This window comes from Zonotrichia leucophrys, chromosome 15, assembly GCF_028769735.1.
Source record: "Zonotrichia leucophrys gambelii isolate GWCS_2022_RI chromosome 15, RI_Zleu_2.0, whole genome shotgun sequence".
In the NCBI taxonomy this organism is placed as follows: Eukaryota; Metazoa; Chordata; class Aves; order Passeriformes; family Passerellidae; genus Zonotrichia; species Zonotrichia leucophrys.
Genome location: NC_088185.1, coordinates 12728298 through 12748185, shown reverse-complemented (window position 1 = coordinate 12748185; position 19888 = coordinate 12728298). Strand labels below are relative to the sequence as shown.

At 49.5% G+C, this 19888-nt stretch overlaps 2 protein-coding genes across 2 annotated transcripts; one reads left to right on the top strand and one right to left on the bottom strand.

Moving 5' to 3' along the window:
* Positions 1–2796: 2796 nt before the first annotated feature.
* Positions 2797–3235, bottom strand: LOC135454616 (coiled-coil domain-containing protein 157-like). The gene has a single exon (XM_064726910.1). The coding sequence runs from the start codon at positions 3046–3048 to the stop codon at positions 2797–2799; it is 252 nt and encodes an 83-aa protein (XP_064582980.1). The 5' UTR covers positions 3049–3235.
* A 190-nt stretch (positions 3236–3425) lies between these two features.
* Positions 3426–18701, top strand: SF3A1 (splicing factor 3a subunit 1). The gene is made up of 16 exons (XM_064726928.1): positions 3426–3589; positions 5581–5693; positions 6733–6937; positions 8852–9109; positions 10275–10349; positions 10867–11017; positions 11841–12034; positions 12610–12727; positions 12823–13008; positions 13308–13429; positions 13612–13854; positions 14739–14949; positions 15646–15800; positions 16732–16833; positions 16983–17054; positions 18050–18701. The coding sequence occupies exons 1-16, from the start codon at positions 3524–3526 to the stop codon at positions 18149–18151; spliced, it is 2373 nt and encodes a 790-aa protein (XP_064582998.1). The 5' UTR covers positions 3426–3523; the 3' UTR covers positions 18152–18701.
* Positions 18702–19888: the final 1187 nt, after the last annotated feature.

Here is a 19888-nt window from a genome sequence, read left to right as displayed (position 1 = left end):
ACAGGGGCAGCACTCAGAGGCTGCACGCACATCTGGCACATCTGGCGTGGCGAGAAGCACCACGATCCAAACCCGGGGAGGGAGGGGAGGGCAGTGACTCAGCTCATGGGACGTCCCCTGACGTCCCACCTGGTCGCGGAGCTGCTGGCAGAGGGCGCCCAGTTTCAGCATGGAGCTCCAGAAGGTCCTGGCCGTGAGCCCCGCGGACATGCCGGGTCCCGGGCCCCGCGGCGCCGGCACCGCCCGCCCGCTCAGCAGCGCCTCGGCGTAGCCCGTGAAGCTCTGCAGCAGCAGCAGCAGCCTGGGAAAAGGGGAAACACGGTGGGAATGCTGGATGGGACCCCTCCCATCACCCAGACAGAGTGATGGTCCCTGCGTCCCTCCCAGCTCAGGATACCCCCGGTTTTATGGAGTCTTTGGGATGCTTTGTTCCCCATTGTTGAAGATTGCAAGGCAAGATGTTTTCAATTACCATCTGTATGGCAGATTACCTTTGTCAAGTGGGCAGTTTGCCTTATCTCTCTCTGAGTGACCACATTCACACCTCCCTGGGAGGGGACATTGCTGATAACAGCTATTGAATGTCCCTGCATGGCTGATAAGAACTACAGCATCCCATTGGGAGATGTGAGCCCAGAGGGAGGAGCCAAGCATTCCTACCCAGATATAATCCAGAGGTTTTCAGACACCAGCACGGCTTCTCCACTGGATTCCCAGAGGAACAGCAGCTGCCTCTCCTTCCACTGGATCTTCAGAGGAAGAATCCATCCTTCTCTACAGGATCCCTGCTCCAGCAGAACCACCCCTGACACTGCAGGAGGGCTGAGCCACAATTCCAATGGGACTGCCACCAACACCCTGACCCACAGGGTTTCAGGCTGGGTTCTGACTCTGTCAGTGTTGTTCTGATGTAGTACATCGTTTATTTTATCTTTTTTTCTTCCTTTCCCCTATTAAAGAACTGTTATTTTCTGCTCCCATATTTTTGCCTGAGAGCCCCTTAATTTAAAATTTATGGCAATTTGGAGGGGTGGGGAGAGTTCACATTCTCCATTTCAGGGGAGGCTCCTGCCTTCCTTAGCAGACTCCTGGCTTTCCAAACCAAGACACCCATGTACTTCCATGGTGCCAGCACCACGGCCTCATGCCCTGCTGAGCTTTAAAACTCAACTCCTTTCCCTGCTTAGAGCTCCCAGCACAAAGAAGCAGAGCCAGAGGTGGAGCAGATGGGACAGGCTGGTTAAACTGGCTCCCAAAACCTTGGAATCACTCAGACACAGCTGCACTGACAGCCCGGGGAGGCCAAAGCCCCTTTGCAGTCTGAAATAAATACAGCTCTGGTTTAAAAGATGAGCCATTCCCACTGAGCTGTTGGGCCTAAAGTCAGGATTTGCAGCAGCAGGATGCAGGAGGGTGGCATTGGTGCGCCTGGAACTGCCCAGGTGTGGATCACTGCGTGGAGCAGCCATGATTAAGCTCCCCCCAAAGATCTGGGGTACCTGTGCTGCTGCAGATCCTGATTTTAGGGCCAACAGCTCAGTGGGAATGGCTCATCTTCTAAACCAGAGCTGTATTTATTTCAGGCTGCAAAGGGGCTTTGTCCTCCCAGGGCTGCTGATGCAGCTGTGTCCGAGTGATTCCAAGGTTTTGGGAGGCAGTTTAACCAGCCTGTCCCATCTGCTCCACCTCTGGCTCTGCTTCTTTGTGGCCAGTTTGTGCTGGGAGCCCTAAGCAGGGAAGGGAGTTGGGTTTTAAAGCTCAGCAGGGCATGAGGCCGTGGTGCTGGCACCATGGAAATACACGGGGAACAGAGCATCCAAAAGATTTCATAAAACCAGGGGATATCCGAGTTGGAAGGGACCCAGGGATCATCCAGTCCAACTCCTGGCCCTGCACAGACACCCCAACAATCAAACCCTGTGCCTGAGGGCATTGGCCAAAGGCTCCTGGAGCTCTGGCAGCCTCGGGGCTATGATGTGGCACGTGGTGCCATGGGTTAATTGATAAGGTGCTGTTATGTCACAGATTGCACTTGATGATCTCCAAGGTCTTTTCCAACGCAGCTGATTCTGTGATTATTCCCTGGGGAACCTGTTCAGTGCTTGAGCACCCTCTGGGGGAAGAACCTTTTCCTGATATCCAGCCTAATCTCCCTGGCACAGCTCCAGCCTTTCTTTGAATCCCATTTCTGGTCACAGAGATCAGAGCTGTACCCTGGAGGAGCTGCAGCCCCACTGAGCTCTGACCTCAGTGTTCTCTGTTCCAGCTGAACACACCAGGTGCTCTCACCCTCAGCCCTCATTTGGGTGCTCTCTAATTAACACCTTTGAGTCCTCTCTGTGCTGAGGTGCCCAAAAGCTCCCCCAGGACTGGGATAACTTGTCACAGATATCTTTTGTGAAAAATCCTTTTTTTAGGATTTTTCCCCTTTCTGAGAAGCTGTGGCCTGAGCAACAAATGTAAGCAATGGTTATCTGCTGCTGTGGAATGCAACAGGTGCTTCTGTGATTGGTCTTCTGTGAATGTTTGGACTTACTGACCGCTGACGGCAGGGCTGTTCTTGCTTTCTGCCTGGACACAGAACTTTGTTATTGATTTCTTTTCTATTCTTAGCTTGCTATCATTCTGAGAACTTTTCTGTCTATTCATTTTAGTATAGTCTTCATGTAACATATATCATAAAATAATAAATCAAGCCTTCTGAACACGAGGTCAACATTCTCGTCTCTCTCTTCATCCTGCAAGCCTTGCAAGCCCTGTACCAATAACTCAGCAGGTCAGACACAGCTGCCCTTCTCACCTGTCAATGAGCAGCTCCAGCAGCACCACGTGTGCGTGCTGGCTGAACTCTGGCTCGCTGTCGCTGTGCCGGTAGCGCTGCAGCAGCACGGCGATGTCCAGCTCGCAGGACACCTTGTCGGGGAATTTCCACGAGGGGAAGCGCACGGCGCCGGCCCGCGAGCACACGTCGGCGATGGCGGCCTGCAGGTCGCGCAGGTCGGCCCGCAGGCTCTCCATGCAGCCGCGGTGGCCCAGCAGGTGCGCCATGGTGCGGGCCAGGCCCGGGAACAATGGGGCCACCAAGCCTGGGGTGCAGGCAACGCCCTACCCGGACAGGCTGCTGGAGTAACCCCTGGGCCCGGCGGCCTCCAGGAGTGCTGGGGAACCGGAGGGAACCGGGGCGATCGGAGCAATCAGCCGCAGCCGCGGGGCCGGGACTGTGCTAGGCCTCGGCGTCCCAGCCCTGTCGCCATGACAACCGCGCCCCCCTCGCGCCGCAATGGTGCATTCCTGCTTTGGTGCCGTCCCCCCCCTCCGGACTCTAATGGTACATCCCACAGCGGGCTCACTCCCTGTGCCCGCCCACTTCCCCCTGGCGGTGCGTCACTTCCGGCGCGCACGCGCGGCACAGCGCCCGCCGCCGCCATTTCGCCCCAGTCGGTGCCGCCGCCGCTCCGGCCCCAGCCCCGCCCGGCCCTCGATCCGCCCCGCCCGGCGCGGAGCCCCCGGTCCCGGCTCCGCCATGCCCGCCGGACCCGTGCAGGCTGTGCCCCCGGCGCAGCCCGCGCCCCCCGCCGAGAGCAAACCGGTGAGGGAGGGGTGGGGAGCGGAGATGGCGCGAACCGTGAGGGGGGAGCGGGGCCCTCACGGACCGGACCGGGATGGGGGAGCTGCGGGTTGGTCCGGAGCGCTGCAGTGACCCCCGTGCCCCGCTCGGGTGAGACCCCACCTGCAGAGCTGCCCCAGTCCTTGTCACAGCACAGGAGGGACCTGGAGGAGAGCCCAGAGGAGGCACCAGAGATGCTGCAAAGGCTGGAGCCAGGCTGGGAGAGCTGGGGGTGCTCACCTGGAGAGGAGAAGGCTCCAGGGAGAGCTCAGAGCCCCTTGCAGGGCCTGAAGGGGCTCCAGGAGAGCTGGAGAGGGACTGGGGACAAGGGATGGAGGGACAGGACACAGGGAATGGCTCCCAGTGCCAGAGGGCAGGGCTGGATGGGATATTGGGAATTAGGAATTGTTCCCTGGCAGGGTAGGCAGGCCCTGGCACAGGGTGCCCATCCTGGATCCCTGGCAGTGCCCAAGGCCAGGCTGGACATTGGGGCTGGGAGCACCTGGGACAGTGGGAGGTGTCCCTGCCATGGCAGGGGTGAGATGAGCTCCAGGTTACCTTCCCATCCAAACCATGCCAGCATTCCTTGGATCCTGCTGGGGCTGGGCAGGAGCTGAGCCCTTCCCTGGCAGTTCCCAGGAGCTGGGGGAGCTGCCCTGGCTCCAGGAATGATGTGAGGAAGGATTGAAAGTCTGAGGGAGCGTGGCAGGGCTGTGTGTCCCAGCTCCCTCCCAGATCCTTTCTCCCTTGGCCATTTCATGTTCTTTGCAGCCTGAGATGGGAATATCCATCCCTCCTCCATTCCTGAGATGGGAATTCAGCTCCCCCAGGGCTGGAGCTGCTGTCCTGGTTCTCACACAGCAGCATCAGCACTCTTGGAGCTGACAGGGAGCTGCTCTCACTGAGAGCCTTGTAAAGTTGTGATTCCCCCTAAAAACCCAGAGGCTTTTATGCACAGAGGTTACCAAGGCAGCTTGGCATCACTGTTAAATAAAGTATCTCAAGTGTGATGCTGCCCCATCTTTCTGCTCCTCAAGATGATGTTCTGAGGGAGTGGGAAGGAAAACTAGAAATGTTCCTGGTGCCTTTCTCTTAACACACTTTGGTAGGGTTGTGTTTATGGAATGGTTTGCATTGGGGGGGGCCTCAAAGCCCATCCAGTGCCACCCCTGCCAGGCAGGGACACCTCCCACTGTCCCAGGCTGCTCCAGCCCCAATGTCCAGCCTGGCCTTGGGCACTGCCAGGGACCAGTTTGCTCTGAGATCATTTTCTAGCTTGGATTCTCCATGGGTTTTAAGTTATCCCTGGATTTTAAGTTATCCCTGGCTGTCCCTGTTAGGATTATAAACATTTCCAGCAGACCTGTCCTGGTTTATAACAGCTTTTCTTGGAAGCTGCCTGGTGAGGAAAGAGAAGCAGCATCTTTAGTGTCCTGCAAAAGCAGCTCCTGGTTTTACTGGAATACAGAGCAATTCACAGGGAAGGTTCTGGGATTTTAGTTTGGATCCTCCTGTAACATCAGAAAAACACTGTTGGAGATTTTATCTTCAAAACAGCTTCTGTTGCAACCACAATGGCATTAAAATTGTGATTTATTTAATGTGGAGTTAATAACTCAGGTCCCACAGGCCCCTGGGAGGATACAGAACTTGCACAGCTGGTGAGGAATGATGAATTATTCCTGGAATGATGAATTATTCCTAGAAAAAGACTCCTGGCTCAGCATTTAAATACAGCCCTGGGGTCAAGGCTCATACAGGAAAATTGTTGTGCTTCCCATGGAGGCACCTTCCTTGTCCTGCTGTCCCTGAGAATCCAAGGAATTGGTGGGGTGGATGATCCAGATTCTTCAGCCAGCTCAGTGCTGAGGAGGAGGAGGGTGGATGAAGGTTCCTGTGTGCCATTGGGAGTGTTTGGAATGCCTGATCCTGACACCCCTTCACCTTTTGCAATGAAATTATCTTTATTACAGCCAGAAGAGGAGCCTAAAGAGGAGGCAGCCCCAGCCAAGCCTGTGGTGGGGATCATTTACCCTCCCCCAGAGGTCAGGAATATTGTGGACAAGACTGCCAGCTTTGTAGCCAGGTGAGTGGCACTGCTGGTGTCCCTTGCTCCTGGCATTTTCATCCTCCTGCTGCTCTGTTCAGCCCTAGAAGCTGCAACAGGTCCCAGTTTTGTGGTTTTGCATAAAAGATTTTAAGGATTGAGAAAAGAAACAACAATATTCTACTGAAGGGGGTGTAAGACACCCTTTGCTGGAGAAACTGATAGTAAATAAATAAAATCCTTGTTCAAATGTGCAGTGGGTGCTGCCATAACAGGGTAACAGGGCCTGTTCTGAATGATCTGAAGGGGAAACCAAATTCCAGGTGCAAAGGGAGCCTTGGATGTGTTTTAGTGCTAAAATGTGGGGTTTGGTTTCAGAGAATTACTAAACCTGCTCCAGTCAAACCCTTATTGTGTAACTCATCTCCAAAGTGCTGCCAAGGAGTGTTGGCTGCTTCTGAGCATGAGGGACTGTGTTTATCCCTCGGGATTGCAGAGCCCTCCTCTTTTGGAGGAGGTGGAATGTCTGAATGAGGCTGGGAGATATCCAGAGGATTGAAGAGGAACACCCTGTGGCCGCTGGGAGTTTGCTCAAACTGCTCTGAAAGAGCTGGCTCGTGCTTCAGGTGGGAGGAGGGGGTGTCACCTGGGCTGGGGCTCCTGAATGCAGCACTCTGGGCTGCTCAGGCCCTGCACTGGCTGATGTTTACTGCTTTTTTCCCTTATGGTTCTGGAACTGAAATTAGTCTTGAGAACTTGCTAATAGAGCAGATAAAATTGATGTAGTAACTTGTAAACGTCATAACTGTAAAGTTCAGTCAGTGGTGGAAATGGCCTTTGAGTGCAGACACAACTGTGGAGCAGTTGTGAGTGTGAATTTTTAATATTCACATTAAAGACAGAATTAAAAGAACAATTGCATCCAACCTGTGTGTGTCCAACTACTGGGAGAGAAACTCCCCTCATGTGAGAGAGAAAATGATCTTCCAAGGCTGGTGCCTCAGCATGTCCCAGTCTGAAAGAGACATTTACCCTTGAGTTGATGATGATCTGAACAATTTTTCTTCTTGCTCCCCAGAAATGGTCCAGAATTTGAAGCCCGAATTCGTCAGAATGAAATAAATAACCCCAAGTTCAACTTCCTGAACCCCAACGACCCCTACCATGCCTACTACCGGCACAAGGTCAGCGAGTTCAAGGAGGGCAAAGCCCAGGAGCCCTCGGCTGCCATCCCCAAGGTCATGCAGCAGCAGCAGAGTGCCCAGCAGCAGCTCCCTCAGAAGGTGAGGGCTCCTTTTCATCCCTTTGGGGAAGAATCTGCTCACTTTGGAGTGGGGTCACAGCCTGGGGTTGAGGAGGAAGCTTGAAAGTCAAGAAGGAGCACTGGTTGTACAGTTGTCAGAATGCCAGCAGTGACAGGCTTGGAGTTGAGTGTCTGGGGCTTTGTTTTGATGCAGATGTGCATCTCCCAGCTGCTGTTAACTGAAAGCTGTTGGAAACTGCCACATACAGTTTAATTGGTCCATGTTAATTAAGTTAGCTGTGTGTTGTCTTACAAAGCACTTACTCCAGGGATCACTTGGAATGTGGCAGAGGCAAGCCTTGGGAATCCCTTGCAGTTCTGTTTGGCCTTGTTGCATGCAGTTTTGTAGAAGGATCAACCTCCCCTTAAAGCTTGGGGTACAAAATGCTGCTCACCTTGTTCAGCTGTGCCTTTAAACATTCTGGGTGGGAAAAGGGCATGGAGTGAATCCAGGGCTTTTCCATGCTTGGCATGGCCAGCAGCCACACTGCTGGCCCTGGGAGGCCTATAGCAAAGTCCTGATACACTCCAGATTTGTTTGCTGTTGGAACAATATTTTTAATAATAAATTATACCTGATGGTTTCTCATCCTTGTACCTGCCAGGATGGCAACTGGCATTGCTTTCCTGCAGCAGCTGGAGGAAAAAAAATATTCTCCTGTGTGTTTGGTGACTGTTCCTTGCAGGTGATGCCTCAGGTTTTAGCTTTTGTATTTTTCAGATTCTGTTCTGCTTTAGTGTGTAAGTCTAGGCTTCATATTATGGGATGGTGAGCTCTGCACAGAGCAGGGAGACAAAACAATTCCTTCTCTAGCTGGGGACCAGGGACAGATGATCCAAATCTCAGCCCCAAGAGCACAAACAATATGGGCTGGAGAGAGAAAACAAGAAGGATGGGACTTGATAGGCTGGGACTGTAATTGGACAATTAACTCCAATATGCAAATGGAGCAAAATTTATGAAAATGAGAGACCCCATGACCTGTCATCCATTTTGTGGCCATTTTGGGTTGCACTGCCCAAGGTGGGCAGAATCCCTACTTTATCCTTTAGCCCTGTCTTCTCAGGAGTTCACAGTTTATTGCAGCCCTGAGACACGTGAACAGTCTCTGTTTCAGCCCACACATTTGAAGAATGAGTCAGAGCTCTTCAGTTCTTGGTCTCAGAGTTGTTTATTGTGTCTTATCTAGAAAAATTTTTCTCCTGTCCAGCCAAGGTCCCCTCAGCAGGACAGTTCCAGGCACTCTGCCTGCCCCCCAGGGCAGTGTTATCTCTTTATACCACAAACTGTGTATAACATGTTTACAATTACTTCCCAATACCTATCACCTATGTTAGACAGTGAGCTTCTACTCTAAACCAATCCCAAAGTGCCACCATCACAGCAGAAGACGGAGGTAGAGAAGAAAAAGAAGAAAGGCTGGACACACCCAAGTCCCTCCATCTGTCTCAAAACCCTATTCTAAAACCAAAAAACCAGTCCCTGCATCTTGTCTCCAAACCCCTATTCTAAAACCAAACCCAATCCTGATCTTGTCTCAAAACCCTATTTAAAACCCAAAAACCCCAAGTCCCTCCACCTTGTCCCCAAAACCCCTATTCTAAAAACCTCAAAATCTACTTTTTCACCAAGTGATAATTCTATTATTACACTACTTAAACTTCTGTGGCTTTCAGGTCTTCATACAAAGCTGGTAATTTGCTCCATGGGTCATAATCAAACCCCCAGGTGTTCTGGGCTCCGTGCCAGGGTCTCTGAGCCCCCTGGCAGGGTCCTGGCATCTCTGGATGCCCAGAGGGATGCACTGAGCTCCGACACTGCGTGGCTCTGTTCCAGCTCAGCCTGCCAGGGCACCCCAGGAGGTGACAGGGCTGTGTGCTCTCTCTGCTGCAGGTGCAGGCCCAGGTGATCCAGGAGACCGTGGTTCCCAAGGAGCCCCCGCCCGAGTTCGAGTTCATCGCGGACCCTCCGTCCATCTCGGCCTTCGACCTGGACGTGGTGAAGCTCACGGCGCAGTTCGTGGCGCGCAACGGGCGCCAGTTCCTCACCCAGCTCATGCAGAAGGAGCAGAGGAATTACCAGTTTGATTTCCTGCGCCCCCAGCACAGCCTCTTCAACTACTTCACCAAGCTGGTGGAGCAGTACACAAAGGTACTTACACAAAGGTGCTCCAGGCAGGGGATTCCTTCCCTGGAGTTCAGAGGGCTGACGGAGCCCTGCAAACCAGCCAGGCTGGAAATATCCAGGAATCCATCCTTGAAATCCTACTCTTCAGAGAGGATATTGTGCTGAACACAGTGGGCTGTCACCTAAATGTACCACACACTATTGTCATCTCAATAAAGTTTGTTTTCTTTTTTTTTTTAACCTGGAGAGTAATTGGAAGTTTATATAATAATGTATAATATAATCTATTATATTATATTCTAATATAATATTAGAATATAATATATTCTAATATAAAAGAATATGTACAAGTTTATTATTATATAAATATTATATAATAATTGGAAGTTTATATAAGAACATATAGTATTATATAATTATATTCTATAATAATTTTATAATATAATTATATATTATATAATATATAAATATAAAGATATAATATTTATATATCTTTAATATTGTTTTCTTTTATTTATATATCATATAGATTAAAAATAAATATAATATATAATATGATATTATATTATATATGATATACATAATATCATATATAATACACAATAGAAAATAATAATAATATATAATATAATATATTATTGTAATATATTCTAATATATATAAGAATATGTATAAGTTTATATATTATTATATAAATATTATTTATATAATAATAATTGGAAGTTTATGTAATAGAAGTTTATATAAGAATATATTGTTATATAATTATATTATTATATAATTTTATAATATAATAATTACAATTATATATAATATAATGTGATATATAAATATATAATATTTTATTTATATCTAATGTAATGTAATATAATGTAATATAATGTAATGTAGTGTTAATATAAATTGGAATTTTATATTATCATTATATTACGTTATATTACATTATATTGTATATAATGTATATATATATTATATATACATATAATAGGGCAGGGATATACATTTTAATATATATACATTTTAAAGGACAGGGATGAGCAGTAAGTAGTGAGAGGGCTACAGTAGAATAAATAGGATATAGCCCTGGGGGTCTGCTGGTATTTTTAGCAGCGTGGAAAGGGAATAATTGCACTGAAAGAGGCTTTGGCACAAAGAACTGTCACCAACTGTCATGCAAAATGTGTTTCAGATCTTGATCCCACCAAAGGGCTTGCTCCTCAAGCTCAAGAAGGAGGCTGAAAATCCCAAGGAAGTCCTGGATCAGGTATTCCAGAAAAAAATTGAAAAAAAGCTGAAGCATTTGGTTATGTTTTGAATTTTTTCTCTTTGCATGTTTTTGGCTTGTTGGCAGCGAATAGAGAATAAAATGGCTGTGTCACTTGCTGTCACTCAAGTACAGGGGGCTCAGAGTTGCTTTAGGCTGCAGCTGGTGTTGGTATTGGGGGTAGTTTGTGGCAGCACAGAGATCCTGCACGAGCCCATTTCCAAGTGCTTATAGAGTGGAATCCTGGAATATCCTGGGTGGGAAGGATCCCAGACCCCCAACACCCCCACCCTGTCCATCCCTGGCAGTGCTGCCCAAAGGCTCCTGGAGCTCTGGCAGCCTCGGGGCCGTGCCCATTCCCTGGGCAGCCTGGGCAGTGCCAGCACCCTCTGGGGGAAGAGCCTTGCCCTGAGCTCAGCCTGAGCTGCTCCAGCTGTTCTTCCTTTTCATTTGCAAACCAGCAGTGGGATGGCTGTGCTGTTCCTTGTCTGACACCAGGCTCTGTCTGCTCCTGCAGGTCTATTACAGAGTGGAGTGGGCCAAGTTCCAGGAGCGAGAGAGAAAGAAGGAGGAGGAGGAGAAGGAGAAGGAACGTGTTGCTTATGCCCAGATCGACTGGCACGACTTTGTGGTTGTGGAAACAGTTGACTTCCAGCCCAATGAGCAAGGTACTGGTGTTAAATGTTGTCAGGAAATGTGTCCTGAAGCGCCATTTCTAGGCAGACATTGGGGTTTGCAGCATTTTTATCCTTCAGAGTTGAAGGGAAAAGCCTTACACTGACATTTTGCAGGGCTGTGATGGTGTTCACAGGGGTCTGAGGATGAGGGGAGAGACAAGGATCTGACTCCATGGTTCAGAAGGCTGATTTATTATTTTATGGTATATATTTTATTGAAACTATACTAAAAGAATAGAAGAAAGGATTTCATCAGAAGGCTGACTAAGAATAGAAAAAGAAGGAATGTAAAAACAAAGGCTTGTGGCTCAGACTCTGTCCGAGCCAGCTGACTGTGTTTGGCCATTAATTAGAAACAACCCCATGAGACCAATCCCAGATGCACCTGTTGCATTCCACAGCAGCAGATAATCAATGTTTGCATTTTGTTCCTGAGGCCTCTCAGCTTCTCAGGAGGTAAAATCCTAAGGAAAGGATTTTTCATAAAAGATGTCTGTGTCACAAGGCTGTTTTTCTCTGGAGTCACTGATGTTCTCCTTGAAGGAAGTCCAGGACTGCAGTAGTGTCCACTTCTCCACTTCCACCAGGATACCAGATCTTGTCCCACTTTCTAGTTGTGCTTCCATTTATAAGTCACTTTATCTTCATGTATCGTGCTGGTGTTTGTATAGACCCCATCCATTCCCTTCCTTATCCTCTGGCTGCCAAGGATTTTGTTGCCGCTGCTTTCTGTTGAAGAATTGGTATTTCTGTCAGTGTGTGCTGAGTAATGAAATGGGATAGAGAAACAGAAGCTCTGTTTTCTGCATTGTAGGGAATTTCCCTCCTCCCACCACTCCAGAAGAGCTGGGAGCTCGAATCCTGATCCAAGAGCGTTATGAGAAGTTTGGGGAAAGTGAGGAGGTGGAGATGGAGGTGGAATCAGATGAGGAGGATGAAAAGCAAGAGAAAACAGATGAGCCTCCAGCCCAGCTGGATCAGGACACACAAGTGCAGGATATGGATGAGGTAACTGGACAATAGGATTTTGTCCCCTGAAGTTCATGTTGTTTATGATGGTCCCCACTTTCACTGTAAATAATTCTTCAGTTTCTTGAGGAAATGAAATTTCCCTCTGGTGACATCTCCAAACAACCTGTTACTGCCAGAATAAGGTTGTTTTTTTAATGTTTTCCAAGAGAGAAATCGAGTAATCTTGGCACCCAGTGGTGTGGATTTTATATTTCTGTGGTTTTGAGTCTTTCAGGCTATTTTGTGCCCAGAGTCTGGAGCACTGACAGATGACTCATCTTAGCCTCTGCCCACTGTAAGCTGTTTTTCTGGTAACAGGGAACAAGAGTGTGGTTAACTGTGAGCCCCTGTGCACAGGGCTGCTGTAATGTGGAAGCTGAGGAATATTTGCTTCCTCTTCTGGGGCTGCTGAATTTCTGAATCATGGTCCAGAGGAGCCATTGTGCCATAGGTGTCCAAAACAGCTCCATTGCTTTGAAGCTGCATAATCTGTTCTTAAACCCTGTGTAGCATGTTTCAAAAGAATTTGACCACTGGAACTTGGTTGTGATTTCTGTTTCCTTTTCAATAAGGGGTCAGATGATGAAGATGAAGGTCAGAAGGTTCCTCCTCCTCCAGAAACCCCGATGCCACCCCCACTCCCCCCCACACCAGATCAGGTCATTGTGCGGAAAGATTACGACCCCAAAGGTAAATCAAACTGAAAACCCACCTTTATTTCTTCCTGAAGAATCCCAAACCATTTGTTTCTAGCCTGAACCAACACTGTGCTTTTGTTCTCCTAGCCTCAAAACCGTTGCCACCCGCCCCGGCTCCGGATGAGTACCTGGTGTCTCCCATCACTGGAGAAAAGATTCCTGCCAGTAAAATGCAGGAGCACATGAGGATTGGGCTGCTGGATCCCCGCTGGCTGGAGCAGCGCGACCGATCCATCCGGGAGAAGCAGAGTGATGACGAGGTCTATGCCCCAGGTCAGCCTGAGCACTGACTGCACAGCCCCCACTGCCCCCTGAGCAGCACCGTCTGGAATGGAGCTCTCTGTGTGTGTGATGCCCTTTCTGGGAGAGTGAGATGAGAATGCTTGTCAGCTGGTGCTGGCCAGTATCTTTCCAAAAAAACAGAAAGTTGGACTTTAAAAGTCCTTGTGGTCCCTTCTGACTCAGAATACTCTGTCTGAAAAGAGCATCACTCAGCCACTAGGTATCAACTAATAGATCAGTTAGAGGCTTGTTTGTATTCCTTGAGATAAGAATTGCTCTTTTTCCCTCAGGTTTGGATATTGAGAGCAGCCTGAAGCAGCTGGCAGAGCGTCGTACTGATATCTTTGGTGTAGAGGAGACTGCCATTGGTAAAAAGATTGGTGAAGAAGAGATCCAGAAACCAGAGGAAAAGGTAGAGTAGAAGTTGGGAATTTGTGTTCAGTTGGTTGGAGTTCTTTTTATAATAGCTCCCTGTAGCATTGTGAGTCTCAGAGACTTGAGAGTCTTGAATTTTTTTCTTTCTATCAAGCTGCTCTCTGGATTTCTTTGCAGTCTGGCTGGGTTGGGTTAATTTGATTTATTTTACTCTCTCAGGTGACCTGGGATGGCCACTCAGGCAGCATGGCCCGCACACAGCAGGCTGCCCAGGCCAATATCACTCTGCAAGAGCAAATTGAAGCCATCCACAAGGCCAAGGGACTGGTGCCAGAGGATGACAGCAAGGAGAAGATTGGGCCCAGCAAACCCAACGAGATACCCCAGCCACCCCCTCCTTCCTCAGCCTCCAACCCCCCTGCCAGTGCCCAGCCCATCACATCTGTACCTCGCCCACCCACCGTGAGTTCCTGGGCTCTCAGAAGCCAATTACTGGGGCTGTAGTTAATTAGGAGGGGTCCTGATGGAGGGCAAGGGTGCTGGCATGGAAGATGATTTTGTGGGAAGTTTGTGATTTAAGAGTTTGGAAATATCAGAAGAACCTTATTGAGCTTGTTGTTAAAAATGGAATATAATATTTAGGTGGAGTTTTTACCTTAGAGGTATCAAAAAGACTGGGATCAGCTGGGCAGTGGGATTTTGGAGGCAGAGAATATGGCTAAGAAAGGGATGGCTGGGGGCCTGTGTAGGTGTAGAGTGATGTTGGACAAAAGCAGCCCAAGGTAAGGAAATGTTGCTGTAGGACACAAAAGAACACAAGCACACACTGCTGCTTTCAAGGTAAGTTTATTTTCTGACATTTATAGTTTTCCAAAAGTGACAGCGGATTGGAAGGTGACAGTGCCACCTCTCCAATAACACTAGACAAACTAACAGTCTATCAATTTTCTCCTTTTTTATAAAAGAATGCAAAACAATGAGTTATTTACAGAAAGTGTGTAAAAAAGTTCGCTACAAAAATGTTAACATCAGAAAGCTTAGAAAATCTTAAGAAATCAAAGCAACAAGAAGGGGTCTGCTGTGAGTCCCAAACAGCAATTTAGCAGAGGAATTAAGTGCCTGGAGGTCTGATCCCACAGCGGGGAGGGAAGGAGGACCCCTTTAATCTCTTAATGAGGTTTCTGTGCCTGCTCAGAGCAGCTTGGGTTGCCCATATGGTGGGGCCACAAGGCTCCCTGCAAGTTTTATACAGCAGAACCCGTGTTTCTGTGTTCCCCTGTTACTTCACCAGGGGCTGTGGGCAGCCCTGGGCATTCCTGCTGAGCAGCCTCACCTTCTCTCCCCAGATGCCGCCTCCGGTCCGTGCCGCCGTGGTTTCTGCCGTGCCCGTCATGCCGCGCCCGCCCATGACGTCGGTGGTGCGGCTGCCCCCGGGCTCCGTCATAGCCACCCCCATGCCCCCCATCATCCACACCCCCCGCATCAACGTGGTGCCCATGCCCCCCTCTGCGCCCCCCATCATGAGCCCCCGCCCACCGCCCATGATCGTCCCCACAGGTCAGTGCCTTCCGTGGGCAGTTGTTGGTAATTCCTTCAGAGTGGGCTTTGGTTTGGAGCCTTTTCCCCCTGTGTCCTGGTTCTGGTGTGTTACTGGCACTAAGTTGTGTTGTTAAGAGTTTGGGGGTGTTTGGTATGGCTCACCTAGTCCTGCTTTTGGGCTCAAGGCTCTTCCTGCACTATAAAGTGCAGGGAGTTCTGTGGCCCCAGGAGCCTGCACGGGTGAAAATTAAGAATGCAGGGTAAGGAGAAGCTGCCAGCACCTCAGTGGGTGTCACAGCTCCTTACAGAAGCTGCTGCTGCTGAGGAAAAGCTGTGTGCTGGCCCTTTTCCTCATTAGGTGCTTTGAAGTTAAAAAGCATGATGTAAGAAGCAATTCTTCCTTTTTTTCATCTTCTTTTCTTCCCTAACTGGAGGAGCTGGCACCGCTGCCTGCCAAATTGAGAGCGTGTTCTTTTTTTGCAAGATCTGCAGGAAGCTCTCATGCCTTGTTATCTCTTCCTGGAATGCTTCCCAATATAAGAGCTCTCTGAATGTTTGAAGTTTGCATGTTGCTGTTGGTTGTAACTTCCTCCATGTATTGTGGCATTTATTTTCAGCCTGTGCTGCTCTGCTCAAAGCGTTTTTGTTGTGAGGGGGTGTTTGCTGTGCACAGGGGGTGACTGTGGTTGTGCTGTGTGTCCCCATCCGTTGCAGCCTTTGTCCCTGCTCCTCCCGTGGCTCCGGTGCCGTCCCCGGCGCCGATGCCTCCCGTGCACCCCCCGCCACCCATGGAGGATGAGCCAGTCTCCAAGAAACTGAAGAGTGAGGACAGCCTGATTCCAGAGGAGGAATTTCTGCGCAGGAACAAGGTACACGTGTGGCTCAGAGTCCTGGCCTGCTCCACTCCAGCTCCAGAGGGGCTGCAAAGCCAATTCCATGCACAGAGGGGCAAAAATACCTGGCAAGAAAGGGACTGCCTGAGGTGTCTCCTTTCTTTTGTCATTCCTGAGCAAACCAAACTCCTTTGTCTCTTATTGGGAAGAGCTACCCAGGGTGGGATAATGCTCTTCTGTAATTAAGGGCAGTGAGAGGTAGGTTATAATGGAGAGAAGAACTAAAGTTGCTAATGAGCTTTTCAAGAGAGGAGGGCTAAGCTGGAGATGCAAAGAGATTAGAGTATCAGTGCCAGCATGATAGTAGGGTAATGTGGTGTATTCCAGAACAAGGTGAGCTAAATGTGAGCCTCCCTTCCTTCCTGAGGAGTGCCAGTGTTGCAGGAGGAGCTTTAAAGCCTTAGGAAGGGCTGTATGGTTTTTCTGGGAATATTTAAAGTAAAAGAGGAGATTTAGATGGGATTCTGGGAAGGAATTGTTCCCTGGGAAGGTGGAGAGGCTCTGGCTCAGGGTCAGAGAAGCTGTGGCTGCCCCACCCTTGTTTGGATGGGGCTTGGAGCACCCTGGGATCGTGGAAGGTGTCCTGTGGCCATGGCAGGGTGTGGGAGTGGATGGACTTTAAGGTCCTTTCCAACCCAAACCAATCTGATTCTGTGGTTTCGTGTGCACAGAGAAGCTGTCTCAGTGCCTCACACCCTCACCTGTGACACCATCAGTGTGTGTGGTGCTTGATAGATGGCACACAAAAGGAGGAGAAATCCAACCAAGTGTTTTATTGTGGGAGCAGTGGAGTAACTTGTAAACACATTTCAGTGTGTTTACTGAGGAGCCAAGATATGGAAATGAACACTCAGGCTGGAGCTCTGTTATCACAGCCCTGAGAGCCTTTATCTGTGTTTTCCCATAGGGCCCGGTCACGGTCAAAGTCCAGGTTCCCAACATGCAGGACAAGACAGAATGGAAGCTGAACGGCCAAGTGCTGGTGTTCACCCTGCCCCTCTCAGACCAGGCATGCAGCTCATCCCCCTGCCCTGCCCTGCTCCACTGCTGCCTGGCAGAGCAGCAGCTGGGAGCTCAGCCTGCTCCCCACACTGCAGCCCCACGGGCTGGGGAGCAGGACTGGGACAGAGCTCTGAAGGAGCCCTTTGATCCCCCCAGGTGTCTGTGATAAAGGTTAAGATCCACGAGGCCACAGGGATGCCAGCTGGGAAGCAGAAGCTGCAGTATGAGGTGGGTATAAGGTTTTCAAATGCTGGTTGTTTCTTCAGTGCATTCTCTCACATGACCTTTTCAAAAATAAAAATTATAATGTATAATTTAATGCACTCTGAGCTACTGGAAGAGCAAAGGGAATGTTTTTCCTGCAGAGCTGTGACAGATCTGCCCTCTGTTACAGCAGGACAGGTGATTAAATCAGTGGATTTTCACATTGTTGCTGCTGCAGATGAGTCCTCCAAGCTTGGTGTGGCTTTCTCTGAAATCAGCCTCTTGTTTTATTAGAGTTTGTTGTTTTGGTTTTTTTTTTTTTGACATTTAACTGCAGCAGCCTGCTCCCACAGCTCTGCTGTGTGCTCGGGAGGTGGGCGAGCTTTGGAACCCTGGCAGCTCAGGGAAGGCTTTCTCCAGAACAGGGAAGGGAAGGGCTCACTCTCTCTTCTCTCTCTTCCTCTGGGAGCCAGAGCTGTGAGAAAAGCCCCGTTCCTTTTTAATGACTTATTTCCAGTCATGCATGTGCCCAGGCAGGCACAACCTGCTGCCTAAGCAGTGAACTTTGTGCACTTGTCGCCTCAGAGTTCATCTGTGGGCAGATACTCTGTTAACCCTTAACAAGAAAGGGAGCTGAGCTGATTATTTTTAAGGGGAAAAAAAAAAAAAAAGGTGTGGGGAGAGTGGAACCTGGGTGACTCTTTATCTGTGTGTTGTAGGAGCCACATTGTCTATATTGGCTGGTTTAAAGGAAAGACTCCCTGCCCATGGCAAGGGAGGTAGATGGGGGATCTTTAGGCTCCCAAACCATTCTAAGATTCTGTACCCACCTCCAGTGTCCATCTTGGACACAGGAATCTCTCTGGGGGCTTCAAAACCTGCAGTCTCCTCTCATCCCCTGCTCTGAGTGCACAGCCAGGAGGGCTGGGATCTGGGTGGGATTCTCTGGGAAGGCAACACTGAGGTTTGTGCTCTGACTGCTCTTCTGTGTTGTTTTTATCCTTTTCTCCTCCCCTCAGGGCATCTTCATCAAGGATTCCAACTCCCTGGCTTATTACAACATGACCAGTGGCTCTCTGATTCACCTGGCACTCAAAGAGAGAGGAGGCAGGAAGAAATAGGAGGTGTGGAGCCCGGAGATGTAACGTGTCCCTGTTGTAACCCCAGCCCTCCCAGCCCTGTTTCCATTCTGGCCTTTTGGGGGCTGCATCCACTGCCCCCCAGCAGCAGTTTGAACAGAGGGACTCTGACCCCCACTGATGAGAAGCTGATGGAGCCCCAAAATGTGTCAGAGTAGTGCATAGTCTGTAGTGATCAATGCCTTGCTTGAGTGCAGGCTCTCCCTTGAATCCCCTCAGGAAAAGACATCATCAAGGTCATGGCCAGCTTAGTTTAGATCCATCTTTGAGGGATTTATGGTGGCCAGGAGCATCATCTGTCTGCCCTCAGCACTCACTGCTTCATTTAACCTCCTGCTAATTGAAAACTTCTTCTCCACACACTTATTAACCCCCTTGTTCTTGTTCTTTCCCTGTCTTGGATCTTGTCTGGACCCTGACTTGGAAGTTTTTCCTCCCTTGGCATGAGCTTGTGTTGCTGTTCCTGTTATAAAGGTCTGGGTCTGCTCTGGACAGCCTGTGATTTGTTTTAATAAACTTGGATCTCTCCTTCCTTGGATTTGGGGTTTTTAATGGGGATGTGCCTGGTTTCGGAGCACCCGGATGGGGAAATACACCAGGATTTGTAATTAAGCAGTTTACAGTAGGAAATCCTCTTAATTTCTGGGAAAAGCTACAAGAAAAGGGGCTTGTTTAGGTTTCCCTGGTGTTCCTCAGTCATTCCTGAAGGAATGCTTATGTGAGGGGGGGAAAATACTCTGAACTTAGCAAGAATTTTATTGGAAAATGTCATTTAACAATTATATCCTGCAGCTGGAATCTCTTGGTCCTGGAGAGCATCTGGGTCTGGAAAACAGATGATTCCTGGGCCTTCAGTCAGCATTTGATAGAAACACAACCCAGCAAAACTAATCCATGAAATGAGGTGCCCAGGAAGAGCCAGGTGTCTGGAATTTGGGTACCTCTGGTTTTTTTGGGTAACCCAAAGCCACACATTTATTATTATATATATTTTTAGTCATGCTCAGGCAGTATAGGAACATCCTGTTTACCTTATTCCATGCTGAGGAGGGGAGAGAGGGATGAAGCAGGAGGGAAGAGCCTGCATCCTCCTGCCTGTGCCGTGCTCCCCTGGGCTCGGGAGGAAGCCCTGTGCCTGTGGGGAAGGTGGCTGGCACTGGCCCAGCCCAGGTGTTCCCTGGCCACCGTGTCCAGCTGTTGTCTGTGGCAGGTCCCCACATGTCCCTGTCACAGCCTGCTCCCCTCCCTGCTGCAGGAATGCCTGGATGGTGGGTGCAGGCTGCTGCTGCCCTGCAGGAAGGCAGGATAATCACTTCCCTTCTCTCTCCAGAGCCAGACAATAGGTACAGGCCTGGAGAAAACAGGCAGTGAGCGGGGTTTTCCAGAGCGGATAGAACAAAACTGCCAAGGGAGCTCTGAAATGGAGAAGTTGTGTTTGTATCCGGGGCTGGGCTGGGCTGGGCTGAAGGTCACCCTGTGTTCCTCCTCCTGCTGTGCTGGGCACCAGGAGCTCCTGGTGGGAGCTGTTCCCTCCGTAACAGTTCCAGCCAAGCCCCTTTACCGGCACTCCAGCAAGAAAACTTCCCCCTGGAAATCACTTCTGTGGAGCCTTGCCAGCCTGTTTCCATCTAAATCCGAGGGATGAATGCTGCAGCAGACTGTGTGTGTGGAGATCTGCTACAAAACAAGCTCCATCACAGCCTTCCAGTTCAGTGCAAG